At 33.3% G+C, this 16,910-nt stretch overlaps 1 protein-coding gene across 1 annotated transcript; it reads left to right on the plus strand.

Annotated features, from left to right (window-relative positions):
• The first annotated feature begins 29 nt into the window (after positions 1 to 29).
• On the plus strand, positions 30 to 9,630 carry LOC138323985 (E3 ubiquitin-protein ligase ZNF598-like). Its single transcript, XM_069268953.1, has 6 exons — positions 30 to 356; positions 1,571 to 1,807; positions 2,209 to 2,420; positions 3,191 to 3,411; positions 4,537 to 4,633; positions 5,252 to 9,630. Exons 1-6 carry the CDS (start codon positions 180 to 182, stop codon positions 7,197 to 7,199), a joined length of 2,892 nt encoding a protein of 963 aa, XP_069125054.1. The 5' UTR covers positions 30 to 179; the 3' UTR covers positions 7,200 to 9,630.
• Positions 9,631 to 16,910: the final 7,280 nt, after the last annotated feature.

The following is a 16,910-nucleotide window of genomic DNA, read 5'->3' on the forward strand; positions in this document are numbered from 1 at the left end:
ACATATTTTGATGACGTTTATCACAAACATTGCACAACCCGGCGGAAAGAGTAGCCATGAAAATCTATATTAAGAATACAAGACGGTTATATATACCGTATTCGTCACTCCTTTCCTAGGAAGTCCAAACACGCCACTAAGGAACTTTCGTTTTGTGAGTTAAACAACGAAGAAGAAATATGGAGAAACGTCAGAGGAGAGAAAGTGCCAATGAATTTTGCCCCGTGTGCCACGAGGCAGTTGAAATTTACGCGATCGGAAGTTGTGACCATCCAGTTTGTTACCGATGTTCCCTAAGGATGAGGGCGTTGTGTGAGCAGTTTTATTGTCCTATATGTAGGACTGACCTTAATAAGGTACATAGCATAATTACAAATAAATATACAAGGCAGTAAAAAATTATCAATAATATCTTGCAAGAAATAATGGTAAATTGTTATGTAACACGTTACCATGTTATAGATATGGTAATTTAACAAATTAGAACTAGGCCTAAGGTATAGATACATGTATATGTTTAGTAATTTTAGTTATAAATAAATAGTAATACTAATTAATCAACGACCCGCAACTATACTTTAGGCTTTGCATACACATCTATGTATAACCCGGGCCCAGGTATTTTATCATTCATGTATCTTCAACATGTAGCTTAAGTTATCAACTTCTCTGTTGACACATTGTTTGATTTTGTCAAGTGGCTACCAGGATGTGATTCGTTTACCAGATATTCTTGCAGTCATTTATCTCAAATTTTATTACTTTATATATAGCGATACGTTATAATTGTTACCATTTTAATGACCCATGTCAATTTGCTCCTAGCTAGTTATAAAATATAAAGCTCCAGATAAGATTCAAAAGTGCATAATCATGCATTGAAAATACAAAAAAATGCATCGAAAATAATTTGTATGCTTACAAAAAACGCATTTGAGAAATCAAGTGAATATACGCTTGCCAGGTTTTCAAAAATGATGCATACATTCTGAGAAAAAGCTGAAAATGAAAGTTGAATTTCTAGAACTATTCGAAATTCTCGGATATATACATATTGTATGTTAATCTTTTCCTTTAATAATGACCGGCATGTGCTGGATAATGATCCATTATCTTTCAAGACCTCTTGGGTGTTTTTCTCTTGGGCAAAAAAAAAAAATGTCTGTTTAGGGTTACATTGGCTAAATAAAAAAAAAAATAAAAAAATAGGGTGGGTAGGTCAAGATATTTTTTTTTTGTGTCTTAGTGTTTAGTAATGGCCAGAAACGGAGTCTGAGATCAAAATCCTAACTTTTAATATTTTTTTTTCATTGAAAAGTGGGAAAAAAAATAAGGGTCGGTCAGGTAACCCTAAACAGACATGACAGACATATATATTTTTTTCGGCCTTATGTAAAGTAAAAGCGCTTGACCTACATATTCCAATCAAAATCATTGAACATTGACAGAGAATGAAAAATACAGTGTTATAATGAATATTTTACTGTATTCTAGCTGCATGGCCATACAGCAGCCACTTTTACAAATATCAATGTCATGATTTTAATATTGTGTATTGTCTTTGTTTTAGGTTTACATGGTTCATAAATTGGTGAAGGAGACTAATATACCTCGTCATGGCTACATTCCAAACAGGAGACTGAAAATTTTCTTTGAAGATGATTCTATTAAGAAAAAAGTTGATAAATTGCTAGAACCTAGTTGCTCAAAATGTAAACAGACGTTCAGATTTTTTAGGGATCTTCAGACACACATGAGGAAAGAACACACACTTTTCTACTGCGATCTTTGCATTGATCATTTAAAGGTACTGTGCTTGCAAAAATTGTTTCAGCTTCCTAAAAAATCAGATTTTGCAAAATGGTACGATGTTAACAAAACCAGATTTATATATACATGTAATATGTATATGATATAGACTATAAAATGTGCATAGTTTTTTTGTGTTAAGTTTTATTAGTGAAATGATAACTCATAATTATGTAATAAGTTACAGTCTTAGTTTCAATACAATTTTCTTTGATTATTATAATTATGTAACCTATTATATTCAAAAGGAACTTGTCTTTTGAAAAAATGTTTGGTAAATCAACATCCCTATGCAGTAGTAATTTCTTAGATGAAGAATATGAATCAAATCTTTGAGTTTATATTCCACATTTTTAGATTTTCTCATTTGAGAGTAATACCATTTTCCATATTTTTTAGATTTTCCCATTTGAGAGGAAATTCTATACCCGACAGGACCTAGCTACACATCGACGAGTAGGAGATAAAGATGACTCATCTTACAAAGGTCATCCTCTATGTCACTTTTGCGATGAACGCTATATGGACAACGACGAGCTGTATCGCCACCTTAGGAAGGATCATTACTATTGTCACTTCTGCGAGAAAGATGGATGTAATGAATACTACAGGTTTGTTATCATTGTAGCTATTAGCAAAATGTAACATATTGCGATTTTTTTTATTTTTTCAATTCGTCAATTTTGAGATTAAAAACGATGTGTGAAATTTAAAAAAAAGGAACAATTTTCCATTGATTGTCTCAGCTTCAGTAATTCATTTTGATGTCCTAAATAATTTGTGACATCACAAATTAATGGCAAGGAACTAATTAATGGTAAATCATACTTTACCCTTGTTATTTTGATATCTTGAAAGCCCTGTATTTATATACAAAATTAAATAGGAAATAAATGAGAACCTTGAGCTTTTGAATTCAATGTCAGCCGAAATATTATGCCTATATTTATGAGCCCTTGGCTTTTTCTTATCCAATAAGATTCTTCATAATTTGTGTAACTTGGCAGCATGAAATCTATATATATAGAGTTTATATCGAGATTTGCCAAAATTTTGATTATCATCCAGATTTACACAAAATCCTACAAAAATACTGTCGAGTGAAAGTTCAACGCAATTGAATGAAACACGAATGTAGGATTTGTACTTTGCTGATTTGACTTAAAAAATATTAAAATTATATTGTGTCATATCAATGTTTAATGGATGTTCTGTTGATGTCAGAATGGTATACTGTGAGTAAGAAAAAGGAATACAATGAAATATATTGGGTTTAAAATCGGAATAATGCTAAATGTATATAACTGTTACAATTTAGCCAGTGTTACTACCGGTATAGCAAATTAGCCGATGTTTTTATTAATTTTCTGTGTGTTGGCAGTGACTATGAAGACTTAAAGCGCCACTTTAAGGAACAACATTACCTATGTCAGGAGGAGGACTGTGTCCATGCACAGTTTACACATGCTTTCCGCACAGAAATTGATCTGAAGGCACATAAATCTAGTGAACACAATCGAGGACTCACCAAGGCTCAAGTTCGACAGTCACGCGTCGTAGATGTAGATATTCATCTGGCCCCTCGCAAAAAGCCTGTCCGAGGTAAAATGTCATACGCATTATACAAACTAACCATAACTTATAGCAGAAGCTATTGTCTTTCACATTCATGCCCTTCATAGTTTCTGATGAGTAGATGCTATGAGATACTAAAATACAGATTTTAATAAAAAAAAAAATGTAATATATAGACATGAAATTATTGGTCTTTTTGATAAATTGCAATATCCATATGAAATTATAAGTAGTTGTGGTCCGATTAGTCGAGTTCATCGAGCATCGTTGGTTTGGGGTGTTTGACCAATTAATCGATTAAGAAATCTGTAATCAAGTTTCGTCGGAATTGCCTGATATCATGATAAACGAGAGTGCATAATTAGTCGGTCAGTAAATCATGCAATAAATGTCATAGAAAACTTGTTGCAATCAATCTCTTGTGTGTAATTTTGCTCATATTATTTTAAATACCAAGCGTCTAAACGAATTGAAGAGCACATAAGCACTATGTAGTAATGTAAACGTTCAGAGGAGTATGATTTTATTTGTGAATATGGCAAAACGTGAGCCTATAGAAGAAGAGTTTGTACAGTTTTCCTGGAAAACGTATGCAGTCAAATAAAATCGATTTCAATCGATCATTGATTGGTTACACAAAACTGATTATCGATCATAAAATTTCAACCAATTTCCAACACTAATTATAGGTCATTTTGTTAAATTGTAATATTGCTATGTAAGTATTGGTCATTTTGATAAATTGTAATATCAGTATGTAATTATTGGTCATTTTGATAAATTGTAATATCTTAGATAAATTGTAATTATTGGTATAATTATTGGTCATTTTAATAAATTGTAATATCGGTATGAAATTATTGGTCATTTTGATAAATTGTAATATCGGTATGAAATTATTGGTCATTTTGATAAATTGTAATATCTTTAATAAATTGTAGGTCATTTTGATAATTTGTAATATCTTAGATAAATTATAGGTCATTTTCAAATTGATAAATTGTAATATTGGTACTGGTATAAAATTATTGGTCATTTTGATAAATCGTAATATTGGTATGAAATTATCGATAATTTTGATAAATCGTAATAATGGAATGAAATTAATTTCTGTATTTAATGTTTTACTATGGTTTTGTATGCTGGTTCTAGGTGTTATATCAGGAGACGACTATGAAGACAGAGGACCGAGGAACAGAGGACGTGGTGGTGGATCTGGTCGACAGGCATCATACAGAGATCGCTTCAGGTAAGGTTATCTTCATAAGGTCTGTCGGAAAGGTACTATAGTAATAAAAAACTTGTCGTGACTTAGAAATTTATAGATTTGAAAATTTAATGTAACATTTGTGCCTAAATCTTACATGAAAAGTGCAGTACTGTGCTAGTTCTGGAACTTCTCTTAAATGTGTATGTCTTTAGTCTTATAATACTAATGATAATATTTAAAAATACCCAATTAATACCTGTATCAGTATTATTAGTTTTGCAGGCCTGACAAAAACACTTGTACTATAACATTGTTCCTTTTGGACATGAATATTCACCTACTCTTTTTTCCTCAAAATTTAAGAATTTGACCTGAATTATCGCTGATTGCAGGGGTAGGGGCGGGGATGGAGGAAGGTAATGCCAGAATAGAAAATATAATATATACAATTGTATCCCAATTTACTACTTCTTAAATTTCTGGCACCTTTTAATAATGATTCTTTTAATGGTAGGTATAATTAACCCCTGCAGTTTCTATTAGTTATTTTCTTTGTTTTAAGAATTTTAAAACTTTGTGAAGAATGGCTGTAAAGTTAGGTTGTACTGTGATCTATATTGAATTACTGATTGATGGATTCATTAATTTTGATTTTAGGGATGAAGATGTTGAAAAGGCCATCAAAGTGTCCCTGGAAACAATGAAGGAAGAAAAATCTAAAACCTCCAAGAGTCCTGTTGAAGAGATGGAGCAGGAAAGTCCAAAGCTAGTACATGATGAATCTAATTTTCCTACTCTAGGTAACATGGCAAGGTCTCGCACACCAACAGAGGACACTACCAAAGACAGTTCAAGGTCGATAGCTCACAAGGTCGCCAAAGCTAATAACATGTCAGTTCAACACGGTGTATTAGGGATGGCGGACTTTCCGAGTCTGGGACAGCCTAGCGGTGGAGTTCCGGAGCCACCTAGACCTGTACCAAAGAAAGCCTATCGTGAACCACAGGCTAAAGACGTTTCTAATGTGTCGAAGAAAAATAGGCCTATATCTGCTCAACAGGCATTAAAAAATGATGATTTTCCAGAATTACCCACTGCCAAAAATGTTTTACCAAAAAGTGTTGGATCATGGGTTGCATCTGCTCCAGCAAAGCCTCGTTCTCCCGTCCAGCCAAAGAAAGATATTACGCAAAATGTGAATGTAACGTTAGGAGCTAAATCCAACAAATCTAAGCAGTATAATGTGATTCCATCTAAAAGAGTTTTAGTAGATGAAAAAGAATTTCCCTCGTTAGGAAATGCGGCTCCTATTAATATGGAATGGGGAAAATCTAGCTCGGAGAGTAAAAAACAACAAAGTAAGAAAATTGACTGGTTTGAAATTGAAGACAACGAATTTAATATTAATAGTTTTAAAGGTGATAGAGACACTACACAGACTGAAACTGCAAGTAAAAGTAAGAAAAAGAAAAAGAAACAGAAAGGCAACTCAGACTCGATTTCTAGTAACACCAGTTCGTCATCATTAGGAGAGCATTCTTCTCTAGATAATATAGCAAGTTCCTTAATTGCAGTAAAAAGCACATCAGACGCGACAGAGAAGCAAAAGTCAAAGGACAACAAAAAACCTGAAAAGGCTTCATCTAAAGATATTAAACATGAAAGTGATGAGGAGTTTAATGGATATCCTGTGGTTAGTAAAGAAAGTGAAAAAGCGACAGAAAGTGCCAGTTCAGCAGTGCTCCAAAACCATTCTACCTTCAACAAGTTTGATATGTTAGGATCATCAGAGAACTTTCCACAGCTGGGTGATAGTGTGCCTAAAGAACATTCTTCAGGAAAATCTCGTAAAGAGAAGGCCAATAATCTATTGGATGAAGAAGAGTATCCGGTACTTGGCGGTAACAAGAAATCTAAAGCTCCTCCAGGCTTTTCTAAAACACCACTGCCAACATCCCCTCCGGGATTCAACGCTGCGCCAGCTCCAAAAAAGCCACCTCCTGGTTTCGGATCATCAACAAAATCAAAGTCAGATGTTATGGACCTCCATGCCATACAGGAGAGTCTGACTTTGAAGACAATGGTGCCGATGTCAGTCAACATGGGAAACTACCTGTACGCACAACTTGAAGATTTCCAGTCGCGCAACCATAAGTTGATTTCAGATATTCGTAACCATGCACAGGGGGACTTTGATAAGTTCAAGACCTGGGCCGGAGAGTTTCGTAATGGGAAGATGTTGGCTTCTGATTACTACGAGAAGTGTGAATGTCTGCTTGGAAAGGACAATTTTACAGCTATATTTCCCGAACTTCTTGCTCTTCTTCCTGATATCAGCAAACAGCAGGAACTTCTGGCAACCTACAATAGTTTGCAGTCTGTAAAGCCTAGTGGTGTATCTCACAAGGCGGGACATGGCAGGAAGGGGGGATGGGAGGTATCGTCCTTCTCTGTGTGTCCCACCTGTAGACAAGTTCTGCTTCAAAAAGACTACAATCATCATGTCTCTATGCACGACACGAGCTCAGACTTTCCTTCCTTGCACTCTGACGCCTCGTCAAGGCCACTGGGTCCAGGCCTCAAAGAATGGGTCCGAGCCAAGTAGTCGTTATTAGTCTAGAAGTGATTCTGTGTGGTCCGGATCCTATTAGTTCAAGATAAACTGTTGATAAAAGTGATTGATAATTCATCAAGCCTATCACTAACTAAAGTTATTCAGAAGAAATTTTAGACTTACTATTGACTACAAAATTGCTTTCAGTATTAAGCTGATTATATTATCATTAACCAGAAATATTCAAACAAGCTTATATTATCAAAAACCAAATTTGAATGTTTTCTTTAATTTTCAGTTTTTAAAAATGCATGAATGCGAGATTTTGGTTGTGTAATTTCCTACTTTTAATTTATGATGCGAGTTATTTGTCTCTTCAATAAAACTTTGTAGAGTAATGTATCTTTTAATTACAAGTTTGGCTATTCTTTTCTCGTTCCAGATTGCTATTCATTTGTCTTGTGTAAATCATATACAATTATTGTCGCTATCAATTGTGTTTGAGTGGTGAAGGATTGTCTGTTGTATTAATGCTATTGCAAGTCTGACCTGCTGAAATTTGTTGTACTTTTAAGTAGAGTGATAAATACGTACAAGATCCTTACATGTAACAGTATTTTTTTTTGTGATGTGATCTAATTGGTTTTAAAATGAAATGGCTAGGCTGATGAAAGTTTTAACACGCAAAATATAGCCACATTCATACGTGCTGTTATATATTCATCATGTTCATGTTGCAATTATAAACAATTATCAATGTTTTTATGATTGCTTTTTACGGTAGTTTTTCTTTCTTTAATTTTCGACTTGAACTACTAACACACATATATGTTCAAGCATTGCAAGTATATGATTTGTGATGACTTATTGCCATCTATGAAAATGGACTAGTAAAGACCTAGTACAGTATTTGTAACCAGAAGATTTCGTTGTTGTTTTCTCACTATGTCGAAAAAGTTATATAATTTTAAAAAATTGTACTTGCAATTTGCTATACAGGCATCTAATTCAAATTGCACAAGCAACTTTATGAATCTGGTTATATAATTATAGTTTGCTTTCTAGCAAATTATGTTACGGTACTGGTAGTTGAAGAATTTATGTATTTAGGACATATAAATTCAGAATTGTAGCTGTTAAATAAATTTGAGCCTGTGAATATTATAAGACTTTCATATGTGGATATGAAGGATAGGGATATTCTACCCGAGCTACGACGGTCACAAAATGAGATAAAACCCCAGGCTTGTGATCCTAAGAGTAGAATATCCCTATCCGTCATATCCAGTTATGAAAGAGTATTTTTCTTTCATACCTCGACGTTTTATTGCAATTTTACAACAATAATATCCCACCATTTTGAAATAAATACGAAGAAATCCATGGCTGAAAGTCAATTTTTCATTACTTGATATTTTCAACAAAAATTCTGTTGTTTGCATCTTATATAGTAAAGCCAGTCAAGTTTGTGAAAAAAATGTTAAATTTTACCGAGGAAATAGAAATTTTGTTGATGTCGTGACGTCACAAGGCTTTATTGCATGGGTAGCCATGCTATACAGCCTCAGGCGGCATAAGTGTATTGCCCTAGACCAGCCAGTATACACCCGTAGGTATGAAAGAAATATATATATATATATACATCAATCTAATTAAAGTACAGATCCATATTCCTTCTCTGTTTCATAGATTCATAAAGGATCTGACACTAAAACAATGATATTGTTAAAAATATGATATTTGGATCAGATTGTGACTACATTTTCAATTAATAAAAACCAAACTATCAGTTAAAGTCCAGATACTCAACACAAACTTTTATAGCAGCAAACATTCTTTTAAATATATGATTTCAGTGATCCTTTTTTTTTTAATATTCAAGTTCAAATTTACTTTAGCAATAGATATATACATGTACTTATTATTAACTTAAAAATTTTAATAGATTTTGTTTTCATGTTTTATTAATTAATGCAAATATATGCAAAAATTCTATACCCATACCCTACTATGACTGTTCATTGCCAGTGATAAAACTCAAAAGATACTAAATGATCGAGTGAAATATACAAATGTAGTTTGTAAATTAAATAACTAGTCTAATGATATAATAAAAGTGGATTCTTCGAGCTTTCCACTTTGATATTCCGTCTTTGCATATTGAAAGAATTAACTACCCTTGTGGGTAGGTATTGATTGTGAAGTTGTTTGTGTGCAAACGTAATATACTTTTTAGGAGAAAACAATGCAAGTTTCACTCATAAAATAATGATGATGTCTACCTTCCCTCAAGGGAGGTAACTCTGTCGTATGCAAAGACGTAATATTAAAGTACTGTTCTGATATAATTCAACAAGTCAATATTTACCAATTGATAAAATGTAAAGTACATGTAATACCTTTATAATGATTGCCAAGGTTCTGTGCATGTTTTGTGATACTATTGAAAATGAAGCGGCATTTGTATTTTTGATCAGTACAACCAAGTGTTAAATTTATTCCTCATAAGTTTGTAATTTCAAAAAGAATTTATTTATATTTGATCAATGTATTAAGGTGATGTGTTCCTATCCTAGTGTATTCTGAATTTGCATATTACAGAGTTATCTGTCCTTGCGGATAGGTACTGATTGTTACCTCAATTTTGTGAGCGTAATGTTAGTCTACATTTTTCAAAGAAAATGACATATTTTTGTTCACAAAATGATGACGTCACAAATTGATACCTACACGCCAGGACAGATACATACATGTACATGTATGCAATGACGGTATTGATGCCATAACACTGATTGTTACCTCAATTTTGTGAGCATAACGTTAGTCTGCATTTTTCAAAGAAAATGACATATTTTTGTTCACAAAATGATGACGTCACAAATTGATACCTACACGCCAGGACAGATACATACATATACATGTATGCAATGACGGTATTAATGCCATAACAGTCAATCTGATGAAATTTATCTGTCATCAAAGCTTGTAGTTGCTGGACATGGAAGGATTGTAATCAAGGGTCAAAAAAATTCAAACTTGACGAACCAATGGTGTGGCTTGATATAAGTAACAGTCTAATTTTGATTTGAATACTTACATTAAGTTGTTTCAGGTGCTTTCTTTTTATTTTGTATTTAGATAATACAGTGTTGCTTATAACGAACCTTTCCATGGGCTTAATAAGAGGCCCATGGACATTAATGGTTACCAGATTTACAGTACTAGTTCAGAATGAAACAAAGACGTATTTATAAAAACAATAATATTGGTCCATCGCATCCATCAGGCTCTTAAAGCCAGCCAGTGATTTTATCAATTTGACCTTATAATCTGTGAAGAGAAATTGATTCCATTACAACTGTGAATTTATAAGAAAATTTTTAGAAATTTTAGTTGTTTGAACCCTTTTTGGCCTGGCCCATGGGGGTTACCCATGACCAAATTGGATAATATGTGAAAATGATATCTCAGGCTAATAATTATATCGAAGTTTTACTCATTTCTATGAAAATTTCAAATATGTCATAAAGATTAGTAAATTTGACCACAGGGCCATATACAGAATGTAATTCACTTTTTTTGTAAAGGGCCTTATGACCTTTCAGTCTATGAGGAGTGTTTAGTTCCATCAAATCTGTGAAGTCAGAAGATTTTTTTTGAAATTTTAGCCTTTTTGACCCCTTCTGGCCCCTGGGGGTCAGCCAGTACCAATTTTGATTTATATGATTTTAAAATGCTATCTCATGCTAATACTAACCTAGTTTGATTCACGTCCTAAGGAAAGTGAACCAATGATGCTCAAAAATATATTTTCCCTACATAAACTTAAGTATTTGACCCCTTTCCCAAGGGAATATCAGAAACCTCAGAACCATGAAATTCACAATTTTTGTAAAAGGCCTTCTATCTGTGAAAAATATTTGAATCTACTACACCTGCAAGTCGGGAAGAAGGTATTTTTTTTTACATTTTACTCAACTTTACCCCGTTTTGGCCTCTCTCACAGTCCCAGAGGGACAAATAATTAACATTTTAGGAGGTTAGAAGGTTTGTGAAAATTTTATTTAATTTGCATGAGCAGTTTTGGAGAAGAAGTCGAAAATTTAAATTGTTTACGGACACATGACGCGCGATGACGGAAAAGGACGATTATAATTAGGCCACATTAGACTCCATCGTCTCGGATGACCAAAAATTAACGTTATCAACCCATAAAGGAAAAGGTGGCGTTGCCGTTTGTAACTTCGCTAGCGATTGACTTAGATAACGGCGTAACGATTTCATAGAAAAGAGTCCTAAACTGAGCTCAATTGCCCTGATTGCGATATGATCAGATGTCCTGCGTGCCAAGGTACTTGTAGCTATATCAAAAACAGAAAATGTTATAAACAGTTTACAAGACAAAATAACTTTTAATAGATTCTAGCGTGTCTTTACGTTTCTCCGTCAAATGAGGGATTGCATTAGTCACTCCTGAAGACACATTTACACTGAAAATGAAAGTTGATTTCGAACAATTATAGATGTCACACAGCGAGTTTCACGGTTGTTGGATATGAAATTTAATTTCACACGAGTAAGCTGTTTTTAAAAGTTCTAATTGACACGAGCTTTAGCAAATCTTCATACAAAATCACCCATTGCTGTCCCCATATTTTTTGTGACCGCAATGAACAATATGAGAAATGTTGATCTTCATATACCACTAAGTAAAATGCAATACATATTGAATAAAATCGACTTCTCTAACGTCTATTAATATACAAAAGTTTGCACACTGGACACTTCCAATTTGGTTTGTACAAGGTTTTGGACTCAACGTTCTTGGCATCTGCAGCTTCAGATTCGCGCAATTGCTACCGAGTTGTATGTTGACTTAAAGAGTGCATAGCTCATCTTAAACCCATGCCTTCTACATTGGTTGAGATAAGAAAATCAACGTATTCTGCAATGGTTGACACAAGAAAACCATGTCTTCTGCAATGGTTGACACAAGAAAACCATGTCTTCTGCAATGGTTGACACAAGAAAACCATGTCTTCTGCAATGGTTGACACAAGAAAACCCTGTGTCTTCTGCTATGGTTGAAACCAAAAAACCATGTCTTCTGCAATGGTTGATACCAGAAAATCATGTCTTCTGCAATGGTTGATACCAGAAAACCATGTCTTCTGCAATGGTTGATACCAGAAAACCAAGTATTCTGCAATGGTTGATACCAGAAAACCATGTCTGCTATTCTGCTATGGTTGAAACAAAACAAAAACATGTCTTCTGCATGAACGGAACTCGTGGAGTATCGAGGATGTAAAAAAGAGAATGAAAAGTATATAAATCGAGATGGGTTAAATACAAAAAAAATATGCCGAAATGGTGGGATAAATAGGTTGAATGGTTTAAACACTCTGTTTATTCAGTGTGTTCACTGAAGTAATATGGTAAGTTCTAATATAATGTATTGCATGGTTTGATATGATCGGTTTTGCCTTTTCTTTTGTTGGTGTTATGCGAAAACGTAAATAAACGAGCTATCTTTGTCTTCAACAACGAACTACAGAATCTTTCATAAAACCATATACTATAAACCAACCTTCTTTCGTATGCGATTTACTTTATCTCCGTGAACTCCATGCATATGGTAATGACCCCGGAACTAGGTAACCCCTGAAGTGAGAGCGAGAAAATCAGGATTTCAGGATTTGAACAGACCTAAGATTGTCTCTTTTATCTGCATTTTGAGATGTTTTTGGATACTGACGTTTGGTACACGTGTTTCCGAATATATCCGCCACACAATGAGATATAAAGAGTTTACAAGAAGTGTCGCTAAAAAACTTGCCAGATGTAAACATGCCACCACACCAAGGGAGGCACCGATATTAATCGCCTGTCGTTAGAACAGATGCTTGAAAAGAACTTTCCATCGACCATAAAAACATACTTTAGTACTATATCATTGGTGAATTAATATCTACATCATCTATATTGATAAAAATAATCATTCAATTGTTAAATCCGCGAATATTAATTTGTACAAACTTGATTTGAACTGGAAATCGCGAAATTTAATAGGGGCGAATGAAAGATGGTTTACAGTATACGGAATAGTATTATCGTTATTTACTTAAAGGTACCCCGTCATTTAAAAAAAAATCTCCAGTTGTCAGAAAATTGCCACGGAAACATCCTAAATTCGTGGAAATTGTGTTTTTAATTAATCTCATCTTTGTTATACTAGCCCAGTATCAGTAGATTTCACCGAGAAATCAGCCATTTTATTGTAATGGTTGATACCTCTTACAACAGTAACCCCAGACGACATCCTGTATGATGCTTTTATTAAGATATTGAAGGAATCCTGAGTACATAGATAAAACCACCAGCCTGCGTCTAAACCAAGCAAATACCTCACAAGGGTTCTATACTTTGATCCAGGGATTGGAAGTCTCTTCAACTCACTGGCCGCCATTATCTTCATAAGAATGGAAACAAAGAAAACTCTAAACGTAATTTATTGGCACATAATTACTACAAAAAATAATTACAGATGAAATAAAGTTAAATCTAAGAATGTGTCTTCGTTGATGTCTATTGCTAAAAATAGAATCTTGTACAATGTAAACAACGTAATCATGATATCAAATCGATACTATTATCTGAAATAAATTAATACACATACATTTATAAAAGTAAAGAAAACACATATGAACTTTACAAGTAAAAGGTATTGTAAGAAATAAAGGGAATATCTATTTTGGCGGTTGTCAGTGCTGGCTTTGTGTATTGGTTATATATAACAAGGGAAATTGGGTTTTTGTATTGTCATTTGATCATCTTGATAATTAGCTAATTTATTAGTTGTTATACAAAATGTGCTTAATACTAAAAATTTAGTCTAAAGATATATTAAGACTTTCAGTGGATTTGCTTTGCAAACATTCCAAACGATGCATTGGTGTTAAATTAAGGAAGAAATACGAAGACTTGATATGCTGGTTTGCATATAAAAGTGTTATCTGCCCTTGCAAATGGGTATTAATTATTACATCATAGTTTTATGAGTGTAACGTCATATTTTTTTCCAAAGAAATCGACATGTTTTGTGGATATCTTCATGAAACCACAAGGGAGATAACTACGTAATATACGAAGAGTGATCAGCAGCTAGACAGACAACTACTAGTCATTTATATTTTACAGGAACTAAACCATTGTTTCATACGATAACTCCCTCTATCGTTTCCTATTATTCCCAGAAGATTGAAGTAAACCAACGATCGCATAAACTTGTAGGATTCAATGTCTAGAAATTATGTAATTCGACGTTAATATGCTTTGCGGATATCTATTTGTTTATTTTTTTTTTAAAAAGTATCATACGGTTCTTTAATTAACCCCATGTCCTATGATTAATTAAAACTTGTTAAAAGATATAAAGTTGAGGGGTATGAAGTGAAGAAAAAAGATGGCAAGAAAAAAAATCCACAAAAAAATCCATTAAAATATCCGCTGGAATTTTACACTTCAGTATTAAATAATTATCAAAAAAAACTTCTAACAAACTATTATGCTGTTGAAATAGTGATTGTAAATGTAGCTATTTTGGTGTGCTCAAATTTCAGTGCGCAACTATTTCTTCTATGGTGTTTTTACCAAAAAAATGACAAGCGACTTCATTACGTGACGTTTTTTGTGCTGTAGAGGAAAAAAGTGACTTCTCGGAAAATTGAAAAAAAAAATTAATACATTGTTATTCTGCCAGTACTTAAAAAGTTTGAGTGCATTATGTGAAAGTCAATTAAGATGGTTGGGGCATTGTGTAACGTCTAACTGGTCACCGAGTACAAACTTAGACAGGCGCAATGATGATTTGATGTATAAACACAAGGTTAACAAAAATTGTTACTTCATCTGAAATCTGAATGGGTCCGACATTTTACCTTAAAAATGTCCATAAGAAATTAATATTTCCAACCAACAGTTATTTATGCTATTTTATTATGTATTTATGAATGAATTCAAATGTGAATCAAATTGATCTTCTTATGAGAACTTACGTGCAATTACCAACTTTTACTACAATAAAACATTTTGGCGTATTGACATCCTCGCCAATGGTTTAGTTTGACCAATAACTGCACCGCTTTTAAAATTTCCCGCGAAAACCTTCATCATGTATGACGTCATAATACTCGACGTACAATTCTTTCACTCAATCATATCAAACATGTGCATTTTGGGACATGGTGACATTGGAATACCTTATTTTCCCCATTCAATGGCACGAGCCTAAATAAACAAAGGTCGTGATATTTCAGCGATATATCAGCAACACATCAAAACGCTAAAATTAATCAATGTAAATAAACTTTCTTTCCCGACTACTACATTTCGAGATTTCCATTTTCTCTTTTTTTCATACTAAATATGGCTTTCTAATTGGCCGATTATTTTTTTTCACAGCACTATGAGAAAAAAAAATAAAACGAGAATGGCGCGAAAACCCGACGTTATCATGACGTCATAATAGAAACATTGCTGTTGCGCATTGATTTGGAAAAAAAATATTTCCTTGAAAAAAATCAATGGAATCGTACGTGTAAATGTTTTACATTATATCAAATAGTCTGGAAAATTAATTAAGCATTGATGTCACAATTTTTAATTTCATCGGGGTATGAAACAAATTTTGTTTGCAAATTCTTGATACGCGTAGCGGATCCACAAGGTTTGCACACAAAATTTCTTTCATACCCAGATAAAATAAAAAGATAGTGGTGTCATTGCTTAAATGGAAATACCTTTCAATGTAACTATGAAAGATGCGGATATCAACTTTCGCGAATTTACCTGCTTCGCAAAAATTTGCGAAGATAAGTATTCGCGAATTTAGCAATTAAATGATAATTCTTATCAATATAGATGAAGTAGATATTAATTTACGGAGACAAATTTTCGAGAATTTACTTGGATCGCAAAATTTGCGAAAACAAATCGCACTCGAAAACAAGTTGGGTTACAGTAATCTGAATGTTGTGATAAATTTTATATTGTAAAGTAACCTCACAACTTCTATTTTCTGTAATCAAATACTGAAACACTACTTACAACTGAAGTGTAGCTATTCCCACTCATTAAACATTCAAACGGGCTGTGTGTCAAATTGTAGAAAAACTAGAAATAATTTGACTATCAACTCGTTAGATACACTCACATATAAATAACATCAATACGAGCAAATAATATATCTATACCTATAATATGATAATTCAAAACATTTATGAATCGTAATCAAAACACAATAATATTGAACATTTATCAAGTTATCATTCGTGCTACACTAGTGTATACTGTAAATGTGTCAATATCCGCGGTTTTTTAATTTCAAATTCGCATTCTAGATTCTTTATATAAATGGACGTTGTTTGTGTTTTATTTTTAGTTTTTCAGAGTTTCTGCTCAACGAAATACGCTTGCATCGCAAAATATTGTGTGATGGAAAACTTTTGCGACTAAATAGCGAATATAGATAGCGTAAATTTTATCCCGCGTATATTTTCACTTTTCCAGCATACAACCAACAATGGAAACCTCCTTCACAATAATATCAAACAGTGTAACATAATCCCGAACGGGGCACAACTACATCATATAAAGCTGACCTAGTAACAGGTCTTTTATTGGCACATTGTCTCACGTATGTCAATCCACAATTCCATCTGGCGACTAAAAACCTTCAGAAAAACAACATTTTGAAATTTA

This window comes from Argopecten irradians, chromosome 5 (genome assembly GCF_041381155.1).
Source record: "Argopecten irradians isolate NY chromosome 5, Ai_NY, whole genome shotgun sequence".
NCBI classification, from domain to species: domain Eukaryota; kingdom Metazoa; phylum Mollusca; class Bivalvia; order Pectinida; family Pectinidae; genus Argopecten; species Argopecten irradians.

Excerpts from the sequence above, each read along its gene's own strand:
- LOC138323985 (XM_069268953.1), top strand. The coding sequence starts at position 180 with ATGGAGAAACGTCAGAGGAGAGAAAGTGCCAATGAATTTTGCCCCGTG. Across the intron at positions 3,412-4,536 it reads TCGCAAAAAGCCTGTCCGAG|GTGTTATATCAGGAGACGAC; the intron begins GTAAAATGTCAT and ends TGCTGGTTCTAG. Across the intron at positions 4,634-5,251 it reads TCATACAGAGATCGCTTCAG|GGATGAAGATGTTGAAAAGG; the intron begins GTAAGGTTATCT and ends TTTTGATTTTAG.